General features: G+C 40.3%; 1 protein-coding gene across 7 annotated transcripts in view; it reads right to left on the bottom strand.

Moving 5' to 3' along the window:
- LOC134814808 (CUGBP Elav-like family member 3) overlaps window positions 1-16,349 on the bottom strand; it is a 51,694-nt gene extending 35,345 nt beyond the window's left edge. For 2 of the 7 annotated variants that reach the window (XM_063823087.1, XM_063823088.1), the window contains exons 1-2: window positions 3,982-4,047; window positions 2,385-2,433 (exon numbers count right to left, since the gene is read on the bottom strand). In XM_063823087.1, coding sequence (XP_063679157.1) covers window positions 2,385-2,433; window positions 3,982-4,005 — 73 coding nt within the window. In that variant the 5' untranslated portion in view covers window positions 4,006-4,047. Of the gene's footprint in view, window positions 1-2,384; window positions 2,434-3,516; window positions 3,563-3,981; window positions 4,048-10,466; window positions 10,550-15,752; window positions 15,931-16,220 lie in introns of those variants that run through there. The other 5 variants (XM_063823086.1, XM_063823083.1, XM_063823084.1 and 2 more) reach the window with 5 other exon arrangements.
- Between the last annotated feature and the right edge of the window lie 1,755 nt (window positions 16,350-18,104).

The raw sequence follows: 18,104 nt of genomic DNA, 5'->3' as shown, positions 1-18,104 counted from the left end.
TTATAACTTTGTTTGTGATTGCAATATTTTGATGCAGTAAAAAGTATCGATACTTTTTTTTCGATACTAAATTCGCTAGAGCTACACACAATGCTGACATGACGCCGCGCACACACAATCAACAAAAATATTGTTGTTTTCTAATTACGCAAATAACTTTGCGCAGTTAAACATTATAATTGCCTGGCAATAATTCAATTGACTGTCATTCTCGATTGAAATAACAGAATTTCACAACTAGCTCACATTTACCCTCATGACGCTATATACCTATATATATTTATAACTTTGGTTGTGATTGAAATTTTTTGATGCGGTAAAAAGTATCGTTTTGGGGCTATATGATGAAGAGAAATTAAAACATAACTGATGCTTAAAATTTCCTCGAACAAAGCTTTCGACTAGCGGCGGGTTTCTAGTTAGTTATATTATTATATTAATATATTATATTAGTGAATATTACAGCTCGTAGTCATATCATGAAACGGTGGTAGCCATTGTTGCTCACTCCTGATAATTCTATAATTGTCAGTAATGATCGCAGATGTGTACTTCTACAATACTAGTATGTATATTGTCTGTACTTATAGTGCTGTCTATATCGTTTTGACAGAGAGTGAACTTATTCATATCAGGGGTGATAAAGAAATGACAACATTAAGATCCAACCAGATTACAATATAAATTTAAGTTCAAATAAAAAGGTGGGCAGTATAACAGGCAAAGTGAACGGAAGGACAAATAAGCTTAACTTAACTGAAAATAAGCTGCAGAAACCAGACACCCTGACGCCACTTTAGATTGAAGGACAGATTACTCTACAAATTATCCTGTATAAATTATGCAGCACCTGTTTAAACCTCATCGGACATGTCACACACATCACTGATCAACAACTAACATGGTCCACTGCGCACTGCAAGATGCAGAACCCTAGTTACCACCTAGTTACCAATGATGCAGAACACTGCATTGAGAAGAGCTAGAAATGAGCTGCTGTCAGAGCCGGATATTAAGAATTGAGATCGATTAATTGAAGTACAGATAAATGAAGATAAAAGAGAATAATGGGTTGCCGAAGATAGAAAAGTTGGTTGACAAAAACAGAACTTCAATCTTAAGAGTACAGTGTCATGTCCAAAAACCCATTCGGGCTGTGGTGAGAATATAAAAGTGATGACACCATTACTCACATCTCAAAACCAAAACCAATTTGAGCTCGGTGTACCAGTACCTCATGGCCCGAAACTTAACCTTATTAACGAACTCATTAACAGACGAATTAGAGACAATATTAACTTAGAAGTTTGAAGTGCAAATAAAAGAAGATGACGCCAGAGATGGAAAGCATTACCAAAGATAGGAGTCAAAAGTTAATTGACGGAAACAATACATATCCTTATTAGGTTATAAATTGGCCAAAAAGTGATAATATGTGAACGACTCTTTAACGGCTGTTAAGTCATTTTAAGGTTTTAATGTAATCTATGAAGGCTGCAAGTGACAAGGTCACGGTCGAATCGAACCAAAACTACAAATTTACTTGAATAAATGTATCGAAAGTGTCCCACTGACGCCAGACGCGCATGCACGTGCAATTGCTCGCCCTCTGAGAAGGTTCTAGAAGACAAAATCAACGATTGTATATTCTAAAAGTATGTGTAGCTCGGAAACCATCTACACTGCAGAAGTCAGACAGCTACAGTCAAAGTTCAAAGCGATAGTGTGGTGATGGCACGAATACTAATACATTATAGTGGCATCATGTAAAATAAGAAAAATTAAAGATATGATACAAACATTTACAAACATCCGCCGCAACCTATGCGGCCGACTAAGTAAAGACCAATTCAAGGACATAGCATTTATAGAAGATGAGCCCCGAGACTACATGTGGTTATCATCAATCATTACTATAAATAAAAACCAATTAACCACATCCATATCACATTGAATAATTAAAGTTAATTAATTAGTTTAAAATAAAATGAGCCTATGTACATTCGTTTCTTAGGCTGGCAATTTGAATCTTGATTTTCTTTTATTTCCATAAGATTTTCAGAAGATTTGCATGATGTTCGACAAGCTCTCACTTGGCCGTGAATTTTATTTAGCTTCTTTTACATTTTAGAGCTACAATCGACTGTGCGGCGTGCGGACCACCAAACGACTGAATATGATGCGCGTCCAAATAAAAGGACGCGCGCCGCACAAATCACTGCAGTGGATAATGCGAATGGTTGGGGCACTACAAATTTACAATCGCGTCTTACATTTCATGCCGTTAACATTGCACGGGCACTTGCATTTTCGTTTTGACAGTGTGACACTAGCATTTTCAGTTTGACATTGAGACAATGAAACAGTTAAAAATTGTGCTGTACCTGGTCTGGTTTCGCTATCTGCTGGCTTCACTTGTAATGGGAAATGCATCTGAAAAGGTAAACATTAGGACTTGTTAATCATTCCACTCGGAATTTAATCCTCAATTATGCTCCATAAAATCATGATAATCAGTAAAATTTAATTCCAAATAATCATTCGTATCATGCCATGCTATGTGATTATAATAAAATTCATAATCTCGAGGACAAATAATTATCAAGTAAAGAAATAATTGATTCCCGAATAAACACGAAATCACTTGAATTAGGATGCAGATCTAGAAGGGTACGTCACGACATGTTAGGACACATTAGGACACATAGAGTCCTCTAGGTGGCACAACGAGGTAGCATCAGTACAGTGTACATCAATAAATATAGAATTACATCGGGCTTCATCGGGTTTGGTGGTAGATCTCCGATAGTTTGGTATTTAAGTTTTGGAGACATCAGCAGGAGTTCGGTTTTTAGTTGGCAGATTGCCTGGTATTTAATGACATTTCTGGTAGCCGGCAAATAATCCTAAAATCGATATCCATTTCATGTACATATGTCGATTGGAGTCTAAATATTAGCAGTAAGTGATGTCTAATGTAGTTCCAGCCCAACAAGTCTCACTAACAAGATCTAATCAATCGGTCCCGGCATATCTCAGAATGGCAACTCTGACAAATGAAAATCAGATTGCCTGTCCTCTGACATCATTGCACGGTGCTAAGCCGGATTTCAACCAATCAGTACTCAGGATCGGAGTCACATGATGACGATTAGCCAATGAGGAGTTGAGATGAGATTGACGTGTCTCGTGACCTGATAATCAATAATTAGAGGCTCTGAGTCGTAAACAAGACGAGTAACACTCAACAGAAAACAGGCAACACACACGCTGCTTGGACAGAACAGAAATAAACAGCTGATATCTCTCTAGTTGTAACCCTCCGCAATCAACCCTCCAGACACAATATATGGGGTCTACTTCTTGCATGTGACCACTGACATTATGTAAATTGATAAACCTCTGCTCCTAACTACACGAATATGCAATATGAATAACAGAGCCCCAAACCCCTACAAGCTGCCATAACTCACTACAACATGCTAATACTACAACGTAAATACGGGAGAAATGTACATTCTAAGATTCCAAGCAAGCAGAGTTCCTGGTACACAGCCCCACGATCTCCTCCTCCCAGTCGAATCTCAAACGAAAGAACAAACAGTAACACCGAACACGAACCTAACAACAGCGACTATGTGCTTAATAATGTGTCACATTGACAGCCAACAGCTGACATTTGTAAAATGGTAAACATTATATACAATGTTTTAACTTATGCTATTAAGATATCCTCAGACCTGGCATGACTATAGTAAGGTTAATAAGTTGACCGAGCCCTTCTGCTGCTTACTCACGTGCCCGTAATTTCAGCCGGTATCATTCCACTACAATGCTAACTTAGCTAACTTAGCAATGCTAAGTGATAAAAGGCCAAATAAGGCGATAACAGGAATGACCAAACGGCAAATTTGGAAACTCCAAACCACCCCACAATGTGTATACAATGTCAAGAGAAAAGTATTAGCACACGCTCCTCACCTTGGCTCGTCGCACAGCAGGCATGACCGAAACCAGGGGAATATTTAAAAGACAAACAAAATGACAACGCTCAAAGAAAATGCAACAAGCTGAGGCCTGCTACATGTCAAAAGGGGGTCAGGAGGAACTCAAATTCGCTGTTTACTTTTCATAGTTCACATATCACGGCTCCATTACTGTAGGGAAAATAATTCGTGTAATCTGATTACGACGCGAAGCCAACTCTTGCGGGTCCCTCATTGGTGAGAAGCACTCAACTCGCTCGCTCATTGGCTGGACCAGGTCACATGATGTTGGGGGGTTCATGTGATTGGAGGTTGGTTCGTCAACTTTCTCTCTCGATGGGACATCAGTATTGAATATAGTATTGAATATAGTAGTGGGTATGTACTCTGATGATTCGATCACGTTCACGGATCTTGTTCAGTTCCCTTTCAGAGTTTCAGGTCCCCTTCTTACGAATAACTATTCTGGTTTCTTACGTTGTGCTTGCCAAACCTCTCCTGGGTCTTACGCTTTTGTTACTCGCGTCATACTTCAGACCTGGTACTCAAACTAAAGGGATTAGAGACTCTCTATAGAGACCACCTTTAATGCAGTGACCACACAACTATTGATTACGATGGACGGTATTGTCTCATACCGCATCCCACAATCATTCCGTGGAATTGAGATCAACTTTCTCGGGCTCAAGTTTATGTGGTATCTGCGGACAACTGTTCGATAATCAGTTGATTTCTTCTAAATACCTTGTGGTCGTGCCTCCAGACAATGCTATTCAGTTTGAACCACAAGGTTAAAATCGTTTAGTTTTTTCACTTGAAGTACATCCTACTTACCTAAAATGCTAATAAGATGTCTGGGTAGGGGTGGAGGTAAGGGTGGAGGTAGGGTGGAGGTAGGGGTGGAGGTAGGGGTGGAGGTAGGGGTGGAGGTAGGGGTGGAGGTAGGGGTGGAGGTAGGGGTGGAGGTAGGGGTGGAGGTAGGGGTGGAGGTAGGGGTGGAGGTAGGGGTGGAGGTAGGGGTGGAGGTAGGGGTGGAGGTAGGGGTGGAGGTAGGGGTGGAGGTAGGGGTGGAGGTAGGGGTGGAGGTAGGGGTGGAGGTAGGGGTGGAGGTAGGGGTGGAGGTAGGGGTGGAGGTAGGGGTGGAGGTAGGGGTGGAGGTAGGGGTGGAGGTAGGGGTGGAGGTAGGGGTGGAGGTAGGGGTGGAGGTAGGGGTGGAGGTAGGGGTGGAGGTAGGGGTGGAGGTAGGGGTGGAGGTAGGGGTGGAGGTAGGGGTGGAGGTAGGGGTGGAGGTAGGGGTGGAGGTAGGGGTGGAGGTAGGGTGGAGGTAGGGGTGGAGGTAGGGGTGGAGGTAGGGTGGAGGTAGGGGTGGAGGTAGGGTGGAGGTAGGGGTGGAGGTAGGGGTGGAGGTAGGGGTGGAGGTAGGGGTGGAGGTAGGGGTGGAGGTAGGGGTGGAGGTAGGGGTGGAGGTAGGGGTGGAGGTAGGGGTGGAGGTAGGGGTGGAGGTAGGGGTGGAGGTAAGGGTGGAGGTAGGGGTGGAGGTAGGGGTGGAGGTAGGGGTGGAGGTAGGGGTGGAGGTAGGGGTGGAGGTAGGGGTGGAGGTAGGGGTGGAGGTAGGGGTGGAGGTAGGGGTGGAGGTAGGGGTGGAGGTAGGGGTGAAGGTAGGAGTGGAGGTAGGGGTGGAGGTAGGAGTGGAGGTAGAGGTGGAGGTAGGGGTGGAGGTAGGGGTGGAGGTAGGGGTGGAGGTAGGGGTGGAGGTAGGGGTGGAGGTAGGGGTGGAGGTAGAGGTGGAGGTAGGGGTGGAGGTAGGGGTGGAGGTAGGGGTGGAGGTAGGGGTGGAGGTAGGGGTGGAGGTAGGGGTGGAGGTAGGGGTGGAGGTAGGGGCCACGCCCGTTAGCCCCCTTCGAACAGGGACCCCACCCCAGTCCCTCCTTGATTATAATCATAATTCATAACACTAAGTTGCGGCACTGAACTTCATTCACTAGAACCAATGACTTTCTTTACTGATGATGTGTATATGGTGCGACTTTCTAAGACATAAGAAAGCCGCCAGGCCGCTATACCAGTATGCCGGGATATGTCAGGCGTCACAGCCAAGAGATGATGACGATTAGGGGCAGAGAGCTATTAATATTTCAACAATAAGGGGCTAATGATTTGTATGAAATCCAGGGGAGCTGAGGAGCTCAGTGTAGATTGTACATAATACATACTTACACGTCCAATATACATGTGTAATGTGTATATATACAATATACATTATACATGTTTAAAGTGTGTGTCTGTAATCAAAATGAATACCTTAATCTTCTTCAACTTCAATTCCAACCTCAGTCTGAAAACATCACTCCCAGTTCCAGCACACTTCATGACAAGTGTATACTAGTTTTAAGCACGTGGTAGCTGTTCTGAAGCACATGCCAGGTACACCTGATATTACTACAGGGATATTACAGACAGTTGGGTTGTCACTCCCAGGTTAATAGGGACACATTTGTACACACAGTTGTAGATCACATGTGCCCTCAGGAAACATCTAATTTACAATGTATGTGTGTGCATCGCCTCCCGACGGAACCTGCTAACTAGGTTAGACCCCCCCCCCCCCCATCTCCCCCCCCCCCCCCCCCCCCCTCGGTTATAAAATATCATGTGATAAAAGATAACACCAGAGTATGGTTAGGATACAGTCTCTGTGGAGTAAAACGAGGGTTGAAATCTGAGGAAAATGGGAGGTTTTTGCTTCTCTAGTCCACCGTCATACTTGATACAGCGTGTAAACGGGGATGGAAATAATTGGGTATAAGTGCACACTGGCCCAATCACATACGGAAGGGTATAATACCATGTACTTCGTTTATTTAATAACTTATTAGGATGGACAAGTGCCCGAAATCAGTAGTCGTCCCGCCCTGTTTGTCCTAGACTGAAGAGCGGGTATTATCCAGGTCTAAGGTGCGTACTGCATAATACAGGTGTAATAAATTTGTGAAATTCACTTTCGGCTGGAATTGCTAATATATTTTCACCCAATTTGAGGTATGATTTAAGGTACAAAGGATGTTAATTGTAGTTTCTTGAGAACTCAGAGATTCAGAATCTGATGAGTAACAATGAGACTCAGTAATTATGATACGTTTATTAAATTTAGCGCCCTCAAAATGTGATCAGTAGGATATGAAAATAAGAGCAGCAGAAAATGTAAGTAGGTCGTTAGGAAGGAAACATTATTTACATCTGGTGATGCGTCTTGAGAATAGATATTGCCAAGTATAATGAATTCATCAGTGTCCGCTAGAATACAGTCTGCTAAAGCATAGGGTGACAAATAGTGCCTTATCGGTCCTAATTTGAACGGTTCTAATGTGTCCAAATTTGGCTCCTTTGGCCATAGTAGGGGCTGGACAGACTTCTTTCTGGCCAAATAAAGGCCGAACAAATAAGGTATGTGATAGACGTCCATGTAAGGGAGGTAAAGTGTCTAGTAGCTGTGGTAATACAGACTACCTGAGTAGAGAGTCAGGGAGACATCAAACAGTTCACACATTAGCACAACTATTAGCTCAGCTAGGATTAGGGGTAGGCTATCACAGTTCACACAAACTGTGTGCTATTAAATCAAGTTTGTGAGGTCGATAAAAATGCTATTTCAAATTAGTATAAGTGCCAAGAGCTCTCGAATTGTTATTATTGGTGAAATTATTCAGAATTTGAGGAGACACCTGAAATCGATTTGGCCTTTAATTATGTCAAAATTGAGGTGCAAGCCGTTAAGTGATGTACAAATACCGAGGTCTGATTTACACTTAACCGCTAATAACTTAATTGGTCGCTTCAGGGGATTTTCGGAGCCAGGTCACAAGTTCCCAACAGATACCTCGTCTTGAAACTAACAGCGGAACTGTGTTAAGAGTATTTACCGTATTTTATTCATTAAAAATATAAAATAAAAATGAACCCTTGGTGAGTTGCACATGACTCACTTACATTCCCTTCAAGTATAAATATTGTCCACAAGTTACAAATCAGTGACTCACTTACATTCCCTTCAAGTATAAATATTGTCCACAAGTTACAAATCAGTGACTCACTTACATTCCCTTCAAGTATAAATATTGTCCACAAGTTACAAATCAGTGACTCACTTACATTCCCTTCAAGTATAAATATTGTCCACAAGTTACAAATCAGTGACTCACTTACATTCCCTTCAAGTATAAATATTGTCCACAAGTTACAAATCAGTGACTCACTTACATTCCCTTCAAGTATAAATATTGTCCACAAGTTACAAATCAGTGACTCACTTACATTCCCTTCAAGTATAAATATTGTCCACAAGTTACAAATCAGTGACTCACTTACATTCCCTTCAAGTATAAATATTGTCCACAAGTTACAAATCAGTGACTCACTTACATTCCCTTCAAGTATAAATATTGTCCACAAGTTACAAATCAGTGACTCACTTACATTCCCTTCAAGTATAAATATTGTCCACAAGTTACAAATCTGTGACTCACTTACATTCCCTTCAAGTATAAATATTGTCCACAAGTTACAAATCAGTGACTCACTTACATTCCCTTCAAGTATAAATATTGTCCACAAGTTACAAATCAGTGACTCACTTACATTCCCTTCAAGTATAAATATTGTCCACAAGTTACAAATCAGTGACTCACTTACATTCCCTTCAAGTATAAATATTGTCCACAAGTTACAAATCAGTGCCTCACTTACATTCCCTTCAAGTGTAAATATTGTCCACAAGTTACAAATCAGTGACTCACTTACATTCCCTTCAAGTATAAATATTGTCCACAAGTTACAAATCAGTGACTCACTTACATTCCCTTCAAGTATAAATATTGTCCACAAGTTACAAATCAGTGCGAATGTGTGTCCACACTCTCTCTCTCTCTCTACACACAGTACTACTTGTAACTCAGACTGATTGTACATGTGACTTATTCCTCTACACGCCCCTTTACTTTTCACTGCACCAAAGTAACGTGCACAGTGCACATTATGCTGCGTGAAATGTGAACTTACGAGAGAGCAGTTAACTGTCACCAATATTTAGAAATGTTTGAAAAAGCGTTGGGCTGTGCAGTGTTCTGATCACCGTTATAAATCAAAATAATGCCAATTTAAATAATTTCTGGTGCATTTTTATTCGTTCATTTTAACCATAATTATGAACAAAATTGAAGGTGATTAAAAATGTTGAAAAATAATGAATAATATTGAAATATTAACAAGAATTTATTTCGTGATAAACAGACCTCCTTACTTCAAGTAATTTGTGTAACAGCAAATCCAAGGCGACACCTGTCGCCGAATCGTCAACTGCGTGCGATTTACAGCTAAAAGTTTCAGACTTTATGTGACATTCCCCGGTTGAAATTGTTAAAATTTTTCTAATTATTTTGTACAAATTTAGGATGATACTTTTATGTGTTCCATGCATGGCTGAATTTCGCAATTTTCGTTTAGAATTCCTTCCTAAATTGATTTATGCAGGAAAAGCATGGCATTGAAAAGAATAGTGTAAGCAAATATGCAGTTATAACGTATAAGTTATTATAAGATAAATCCTTAAAAGTTCCAAGAGTCAGTAATCATTAATCACAGACTGGTTACAAATAAAATGCTCGCTGCTGCCTTTCTCATTTACTCCTTTACACAACAATAATACAATGTTCTCTCCGACTATTAACATGCCAAGTGGCAAGTTGTTAGTCTTAGCTATGAAGTAAGTAAGTTTGAAGAGCTGTCACTGACTCACTGTCACTGTGATACAAACATCACCAGATACCCAGGACTATGATTCTTCGGCCTCAAGGTCACTTGAAAAAACGATAGGAAAAAACGAATTTACTTGTTGACTGCCAAATGCCGCAACTTCAAACGTGACACAATTTACGAATAATGAAAACAAAATCACCATACGCTGGATTAAAGACTACATACGATGGAACTCAGATAGCTGACTCCTAATGGCAAAACTGGGAACTTAATCAAACGCAAAAACCAAAACTGCAGGCAATTAATATGGGCAAGTCTCCTTGCCCATTTTTCACTCAGCAAAGAAAGCAACATTTCTATTTGATTTCAAATTATAAAAAACCTCAATGTGCATCTCAATGAGATAAGACCTAGCTTATGACTTGCACAAATGTTATCAAATATCACACAATTATGAACTTGATTAATTTATCTTACTGCCAGGCCTTTTCTTAATTAATTACAGGGATGGGTGATGGTACCTATGTTACAATCTGTACAGAACAGTTGCTCACAACCCCAGCATTCCTCGGACAGTTTCTAGAGACCTCTGTGGTACAATACGATTGCAGATAAAGCCTTGCGGAATTAATCGAACTTCTTACAATTGATAATTAATTAATTGAGCTACTTACGCCTGGTAAAATAATAACTTCTTACAATTGATTATTAATTAATTGAGCTACTTACGCCTGGTAAAATCTTCTTTTCGTGGAGATCTCGCTGTGCGTTGAGGGCAGATTCCCGCCGGCAGTACGTGCAAAATGCGCATCCTGGAATAATCAGAATTAGTTAAGTGGTTATCAATAATAAAAGATAATTATTATCTAATTTTCCAAATTTGGGGAGTTTTCTGATCAGCGTCGAGTAAATATGTTACTGGTCAATTATACAAGTCACGTTGTAACGTGTCATACTCATGTAATGAACTAAATAATCAATATGGCAAAGAGACATAATTATTGACAGTTTAATACTCCTAGGGACTATGTCATTGGAATAATTATAGTAATATTAGTCATAATTATAGTAATATTAGTCATAATCATGATTATTAATCTTGGGTGAGTTGGGCAAGTTTGTAGTTGAGAATGTTTACTCATGTTATTTAGAACGGAGTAACATGGAAGGTTTTTTTCAAATCTTCCTCGGAGTGAGATTAAGAAAAATGTATTATCTTTAATTGTGGATTTTCAGCAATTACGTTCACGAATTAAAAAGGGTGAATTATAAACAGCTTCTGCCTCGGAGGCTTACAACATGGAAATTTGTACATTTTTATTTTTGGGAACCATCAGCTCCGTTGTTCTGAGTACATTTATTTCACTGTTTTCATGACACATTGCATCTACACTTTTATAACCATGTTTAATGGAAATTAATTAGCCAAATTACCAATTAGTACTCACGTGTCATTTTCAAGGTGATATTTATTTTTTCTACTTTCTGAAGGTTTTCCGAAGATATTAGCGAGTGCAATTTAAGGCGAACTTAAAATAGTTTCCTATTATGTATTTTGTAAGCATGCTGTCGGCTCATTGACTCTACAATTTCGACGAAGATTTAAGAAGATTTGCATACTTTTAAATTCCCTAAACAAGGTGTTTCGGTGCATCATATTTAATGGTACCACTGTTTGCACAAATAATGTGCGGTGTTTATTCAGGAGAGGAGAGTGTCGCAGTGCAGGTGACTACTAGCTAATGTTATTTAATTGTAACAGAACCTTATATTATATATATAGAACCTTATATTGGGACATCTGGTCCCGGGGGGCCGCTACAAGCTAACGGATGTGTTTAGGGAATTTACATGTGTGTCGCCCAGATCGGCCGTGTAATGATAATCTATTAGCAGCCAAGTACTTGACAATCACACCACCCTCGCCCAATCAAAGTGCCTTTCCCTGGTCAGGTGAGGTGTAATTAACCAATCAGGGCTCTGTAAAGCTGACACGTGGGCAGTAACCAACCACTCAGAAGGCCCCTAATTACAGTGCTTGCAGCAGGTACCCAGTGCGCATTGTCAGGAGCTCACGTAATGACTGATAATCTGGACATGATTTGTTAGACAGCACACGTGGGCGGCTAATCCTAGGTCACGTGGGGTATCTCCTCCAATGGGGGGCTCCAGAGAGCCCAGCATTTCCAGGGTGTGATGTATCTGTGACAGGAAGAGTAAACAGCCAGGGCATACTTCCGACTATCTCACATGTCCAGTAGCGCTACTCCGTACAGCTGACTGAATTGGTCACTACGAGCACTCATCCAATCGGGAGATAGAAATAGAGTCACGTGATTTATAGAAATAGAGTCACGTGATTACTGGTTAATCCTACTTCTTAATCCTACTGGTAGATATTTATTTATTTATAGGTGGACAGGTTCATCTGTGCTATCCAGTGCTCCAGTGTGATCAGCTAGTACCCACTAGGTGGTATAAACAGTGCAAATAACTTAAACTCAATTTCCGTCCAAAATAATGATGTATACGGGGATTAACACTCGCCATTAATTGGAAACGCGTGTCTTTGAGTTTAAATAAACTGTTCTCCCCTGAGTTTGTGCTGGCAGCAAGATAACGCCACACCACAATTCCACAAAGTGGATCTCAACTTGTGAAGCATGCGACTAAATGCGACTATTGCCTGTGCGACTATTCCCTGTTCCAGCCCACTAGTTTACTGTATTAAAACCACACACCGTTCCAGTTGTTATCCGTTATGACTATTACTGCATCCTCAGGAAAAGTGAACGCATCAATTGTTTTGAATGAAGCGGAGTTGACAAGCAAACAAGGGACGAGGCTGACCAATGACCATCAAGCAGGTGGTCACGTGTCCACGCTCCACCAACCACACCACTGCAATTGTGAGTCACGAAGTCAAGCAGGGGAGTGTAAAACGAAAAGTTAAAAGTGTATTGGAGTGGTCAGGATAAGCAAGCCTGCACTTTACATAGCATGTACACACGCGAGGAGGAGGAGGAATGGTGTATAACACGTTACAGTTTGAAACTGCAAACTTGGAATGGAGACCTAAATGTGAAAACTTAAAGTAGAGGCCGGAGACTTGAAAATCAAGTATTTAGATAGAGACTGGAAACTTTAGATAGAGGCAGATATCTCCTTCATGATTATTGATAACTTAAACTTAGGTAATGATTCTCGTTGGACTAACGATCTGAACATGAGACCTTTATATTTTATTTGTAAGAAGATTATTTCTAAACAATAACTTTTAGTAGGGCCTTTGTTTTATCCTTTATCACAGTCTAGTCGGTCAAAAACTAAAATATCCGCATCGCCAAACCGCGTACTTCTTACTCTTCTAGATATGCCGTCTTTTAATCGTTCACATAATAAGCATCAAATCTCATTTTGAATTTTTGCTAACAACTGTGGACAAGCAATCTGACATCTAAACACTAAGCAGACATTACCATTAACTCTCATTATGACATCCTTTACATAATAAAATCCACATGACAATGTTAGACTTGCGCAATGTACGGTTTTATGGCATGTCAAACTTGGGAGAACCAAGATTTGGTCATGAGAAGAGTTAGGCCTATCGCTCACAGAGAAAAGTCACATAACACATTCTTGTTGGAGGAGTTTGTAAGAATGGTGGGAGAATGTTGTAATTGTAATGTTTCTAATTTAGCAGCCGCTCAACAGAGAAGACCAGCAAAGAAAGACCGGCTGTCCATACTAGCGGGTAGCTTCTTTTTAGAACACCCAGATCTTCTGTTCCTTGAGTTCACAATAAGTTCCATAAAGTTCCATAAAGTTCCAAATTTGTATAGGGTTTAATTCTACACTTCTATCTCGCTCTTTCCGACGAGTTCTTCTATCTTGGCTAATGGAGTGAGCGGGTTTTATAAGTTCCCAAGTTATTAGGATAGGTCAGTGGTCAGTATGAACGTGATTTATTTGCCTGTGCTACAAAATAAACACTATCCATCAAGCTGAATATCGAATGCATGTTAGGTGACGTATGTACCGTTGCAAAATTTCCCGACAAATTCACAATTCACAATATCGCATTAGCTTGAGCCTCTCATTTCAAGTTCATAGTTCACGCTCAATGATATTCCTGTTCAAATAAAGCCTAGAGTCATGGTTCTTATTATGGTAAATAATCCCGGTGTGATTGAAGAAACTTGAGGATCCGCTGTACGTGCACGACACATGTTTCTAAATCTTACTCCTCTTAACATAAACATACACCCGGCGGAAACATGCCCTACACAAACAAACAACCTTCCCCTGGGCGTGGTCACGGGACTTGGCAACCTGCCAATCAGAGACCAGCACCAGGATCACGTGACTTAGAGATCAGCCAATCAGAGAGCTTGGCCACAATCACGTGACTGGTTTCCTTCTGTGTCCGGGATACACCGAGCATGTGAAAATTTGTCAAATGTGGAGATGTAAAAATACACATTAATTCGAGGTGTAAAACGGCTATAATATTCAGGGAGAACGTGGATTATCTTTCTAATTGGGAGGATATATTTACATTGTGATTGGTACGAGAATAGCTGCTTAATCGAGTTCATGTCAAGAGTTATACATAATACCACCCAGACGTTCATTATAATTTCTGATAATTTATTCATGTAACTGGTTGTTCTGGGAATCAATTAAGGTGACTCGCTGCACCAATGCGGGCTCAAATGAGTATAGATTCCAAATAAGGGCCTGCTAAAATCCGTTGTAGACCATTGATTTAGTCTCGCCTTAGCTGGATCAAATATTATTCACTTATCTCTGCACTGGCTACAAACTGAAAGGAATACACGAACAAATCTGACGGATTCCACTTTTAACCAGATTACCCGTCCAAGCTGCTTCACGTACACTACCACAGTACAACAACTCTTCCACATCAACTCTCATCAGCAAATCAGGAAATTAGCTCATTAAACATGCCACCTCCCCACAGTCAACCTACCAATAAACACTAAACAGTCACACACCCACCAATTATTCTACCCACCAATAACTCTACTCTCTTACAAAACTAAATAATCACAGATACAAGTAATTATCACATAATTATAAAGTAATTATCACATTATCATGGTGTTAGAAACATAGTAAGTTAATCCGACACAGAACTGTGAACAGCTTAACTTCTTACCCCCACTTCCTGCTTCCCTCATTCTATTAACCAACCAAGTGCTTCCAATGAAGTGAAACTAGTGAAGCCTATCAAGGTGAACAACACACACACACGAGAACATGTAAAGAGGTGAAGGAAAAACAGTAACAAATGATATTAGAGCTGGAGAGTGGAGAGTGGAGAGTGAGCGTGTAGTATCGGTGGTGTATAGCTGTAGTCTGTTGCAGCCAGTGTAACCTACTCATTGGAATTAATGTACTGTGTTAATTGTACGTGGCTGGTGGTGTGCGTCAAAAAGTAATAAAATGTTGGGTGAAATTATGTTGAGTGGAGATAAAGTGAAATGTAAGTTAGACAAAGTGTTAAGATGTGTACGGAGCAGGATCAGGATGATGTTTGATGATTGTTCATTTTGATCAGATGATTGAAATGGTGATTCATCTCAGGGAACGATGACGATTTCGGCTCTGTTCAAGGTTATGTCCTTTTTTACTGTTTCGGTTCGAGCTAGGTTAAGGATCGGAAAAATACGGCCGAACTTTTTTAAATGTGTTAATTTATTTTCCCTTCTCCGGATTCTCTATCGACATGCAAAAATTTCACAAATCAACGACACATTTACCACTAAATATATTATTTAGATTCTATCCAGAGTGCCTCTGGCTCTATAGATTTTGAGGATTTCATTAACTAGCTTAATTTGCACTCATGAAAAGTTCGGTTCAGTAGGACTATGCATACTTTCGTTTGGTCATGCTTAGTTGGGCTAGCATTATTCCGTTTAATTATTCCTCAACTGAGTTTTGTTAATAAGATATGCAACAATATGTGATAACGAGATTACTAACCTCTACTCACGCCCGTAGCCCTATCTTTCAAGATAACAATCTCATATATCTCCCCGTACTTATCAAATATGGGCCTTATCTCACTCTCGTCAAAGTGTTTAGGAATCTGACCGATGAAGAGCTTGAGGGCATCAGCATCTTTAGTGGGGAGTTGCTTGGAGGGGTTTATCCGTATTACCTGTATTATTATAGTTTACAACTTTATAACATCACCACGTAGTTACTTTGTAACATTACCACGTAACATAACAAGTATACAGTTACAAGCTTACTTTTTGACGAAAAGCGTGTGAAACTGCTGTATCTCAGCAGGACAAACAATTACTAGCAAAAGTAGGACGCATTGCATAGTAATTAGGGATGAGGAAACCCTACAGTTGTGTACAGAGTACTCGGCATACTTTCAACTTCTCATGCAAATTACAGTAATTGTAAATTACAGTAATTGTAAATTACATTTGTAGTAACCTGTAAGCTGGATTTGTCTGTGGGGGAGCTGATAGCCATATTTTATACTCTAACTTCGTCTTCTTATAAGAGCAGTTCGTCTCTGCCACTGTGTGGGCTGTTCTCTAAAACATATACTCTGCCTACAAAAGATTGACACTGTGAACAAAGTGTTTTGTTAAACTGTACGTTAATACGGCGAGAATGAAATAATACTTGCTGCGAAACTAACGAACACTAAAAATACTTGCTGCGAAACTAACTAACACTAAAAATACTTGCTGCGAAACTAACTAACACTAAAAAGCAGCCGCTACAAAAGTAGATGATGTAGAAGTATAAATTTAAACTGCTAAACTGACACGAGTACGAGGGAGAATAATGAGCACTTGATAGTTCTCATAAACTGAGTACAATCTCTCTATAAAGCCATTGTGATAAGGCTGGAGCGCTGGTAAGCAAGCAGCAGCAAGCACGCTAACAGCTGCAACAGCTTGAAGAAACAACAAGGTAACATGACAGAGTTGTGCGACACGATGCCAACAACGTCCAGAGAGAGAGAGAGGGAGAGAGAGGGAGAGAGAGGGAGAGAGAGAGAGAGAGGGGGGAGTTGTTTATTATTGCACGATAGGAAGTCCGGTAGAACGTGCCTTAGTGAGCCTCATTACAGGGTCTGTAGTTCTCAGTTAACAGCTGCTAAGGGTATGGAGGTGATGTAAACTGGTGCAGGAAACTTGTTTGTTTGCTTTGTCAACGCTCTGGTGGTTATATTGGTAACGAGGTTAAGTTGGTGGGAGGTCCACATTACTTTCCTAAACGGTCAAGTAAGAGCAGAATCACAGGTTCACTGTGAGGGGGATGTATGGCTAGCGTGAATCTAACAGATGCAAATATAGCACTGGTAAACATGTCCATCTGGTCTAAAAAACGGCTATCAAAAAGTCAGTCTGCCCGAATACCTATTTTTCAATTTTCTTGAGCTCGTCTTTGAACGCCACAGGCTTCCAAAAAATCCCCTGCAAACCCTGACGTCAATTGAAATTTTTGGTTCTTTGTGAAATGTTTGTGGCGCTTCGAATCTCACCAATCCTGCTATTTGCCGCAAAGTGTAATACTATTAACGCACTTTCCACACTTCAATAACCTAAAACCACTAATAGTTTACAAATTTGGTGTTTCCAAACCGTGTACGTTAAATTTACAAGGTATAAAATACCCAGCTTCGTGCTCACAACCAGTGAGTTATGTGTTTAACTCTATTGATTCCGTTCACAAAGGAGAAAACAAATGTTAAGCACTCGGGTCTAGCAGTAACACACTTTCGACCCCCCCCCCCCCCCCCCCCCCCCGATCCAGGAGTTTTTGACTCAGAAATAGTATCGGATCACTTTCCACTCGGTAATCGAGTTTGAACTGTCGGGTTGACCATTGACCACCCAATAAGTTGCAAGTACAAAAGCCTTAATTTACAAAGCTGGTGGAGAATGATTAGTTGAGTCATATTTGTTGTAACAGCGATTTGGCTACTGGCTTGTGGCTTCTTCTGAAGGCTGATTGGTTAACAGACGTCACGTACTTCAAGTTTAAACCTCACCATTCAAGTTTAAAATCAACAGATGTTCATTTCGTTAAACCTCACCATTCAAGTTTAAAATCAACAGATGTTCATTTCGTTAAACCTCACCATTCAAGTTTAAAATCAACAGATGTTCTTTTTGTTAAAATTGTTACACATTATAAAATGTTCCGAATTCAGTAGCTGAACAGAAAAACAAATGACGTGAAACAGAGGAATTCATTTATTGAAACATTGGAATTATGATCATTAATTTGTGTAAAAGTGATATGATTGAATTTTTCACGAATCTGGATAAAACATGTATTTAGACACTCTCTTTTTATCAG

Source organism: Bolinopsis microptera, chromosome 5 (assembly GCF_026151205.1).
Source record: "Bolinopsis microptera isolate Bmic1 chromosome 5, MBARI_Bmic_1.0, whole genome shotgun sequence".
Classification (NCBI taxonomy): domain Eukaryota; kingdom Metazoa; phylum Ctenophora; class Tentaculata; order Lobata; family Bolinopsidae; genus Bolinopsis; species Bolinopsis microptera.
The sequence above is the reverse complement of the archived record's forward strand: the minus strand, read 5'-3'. Positions and strand labels throughout refer to the sequence as shown.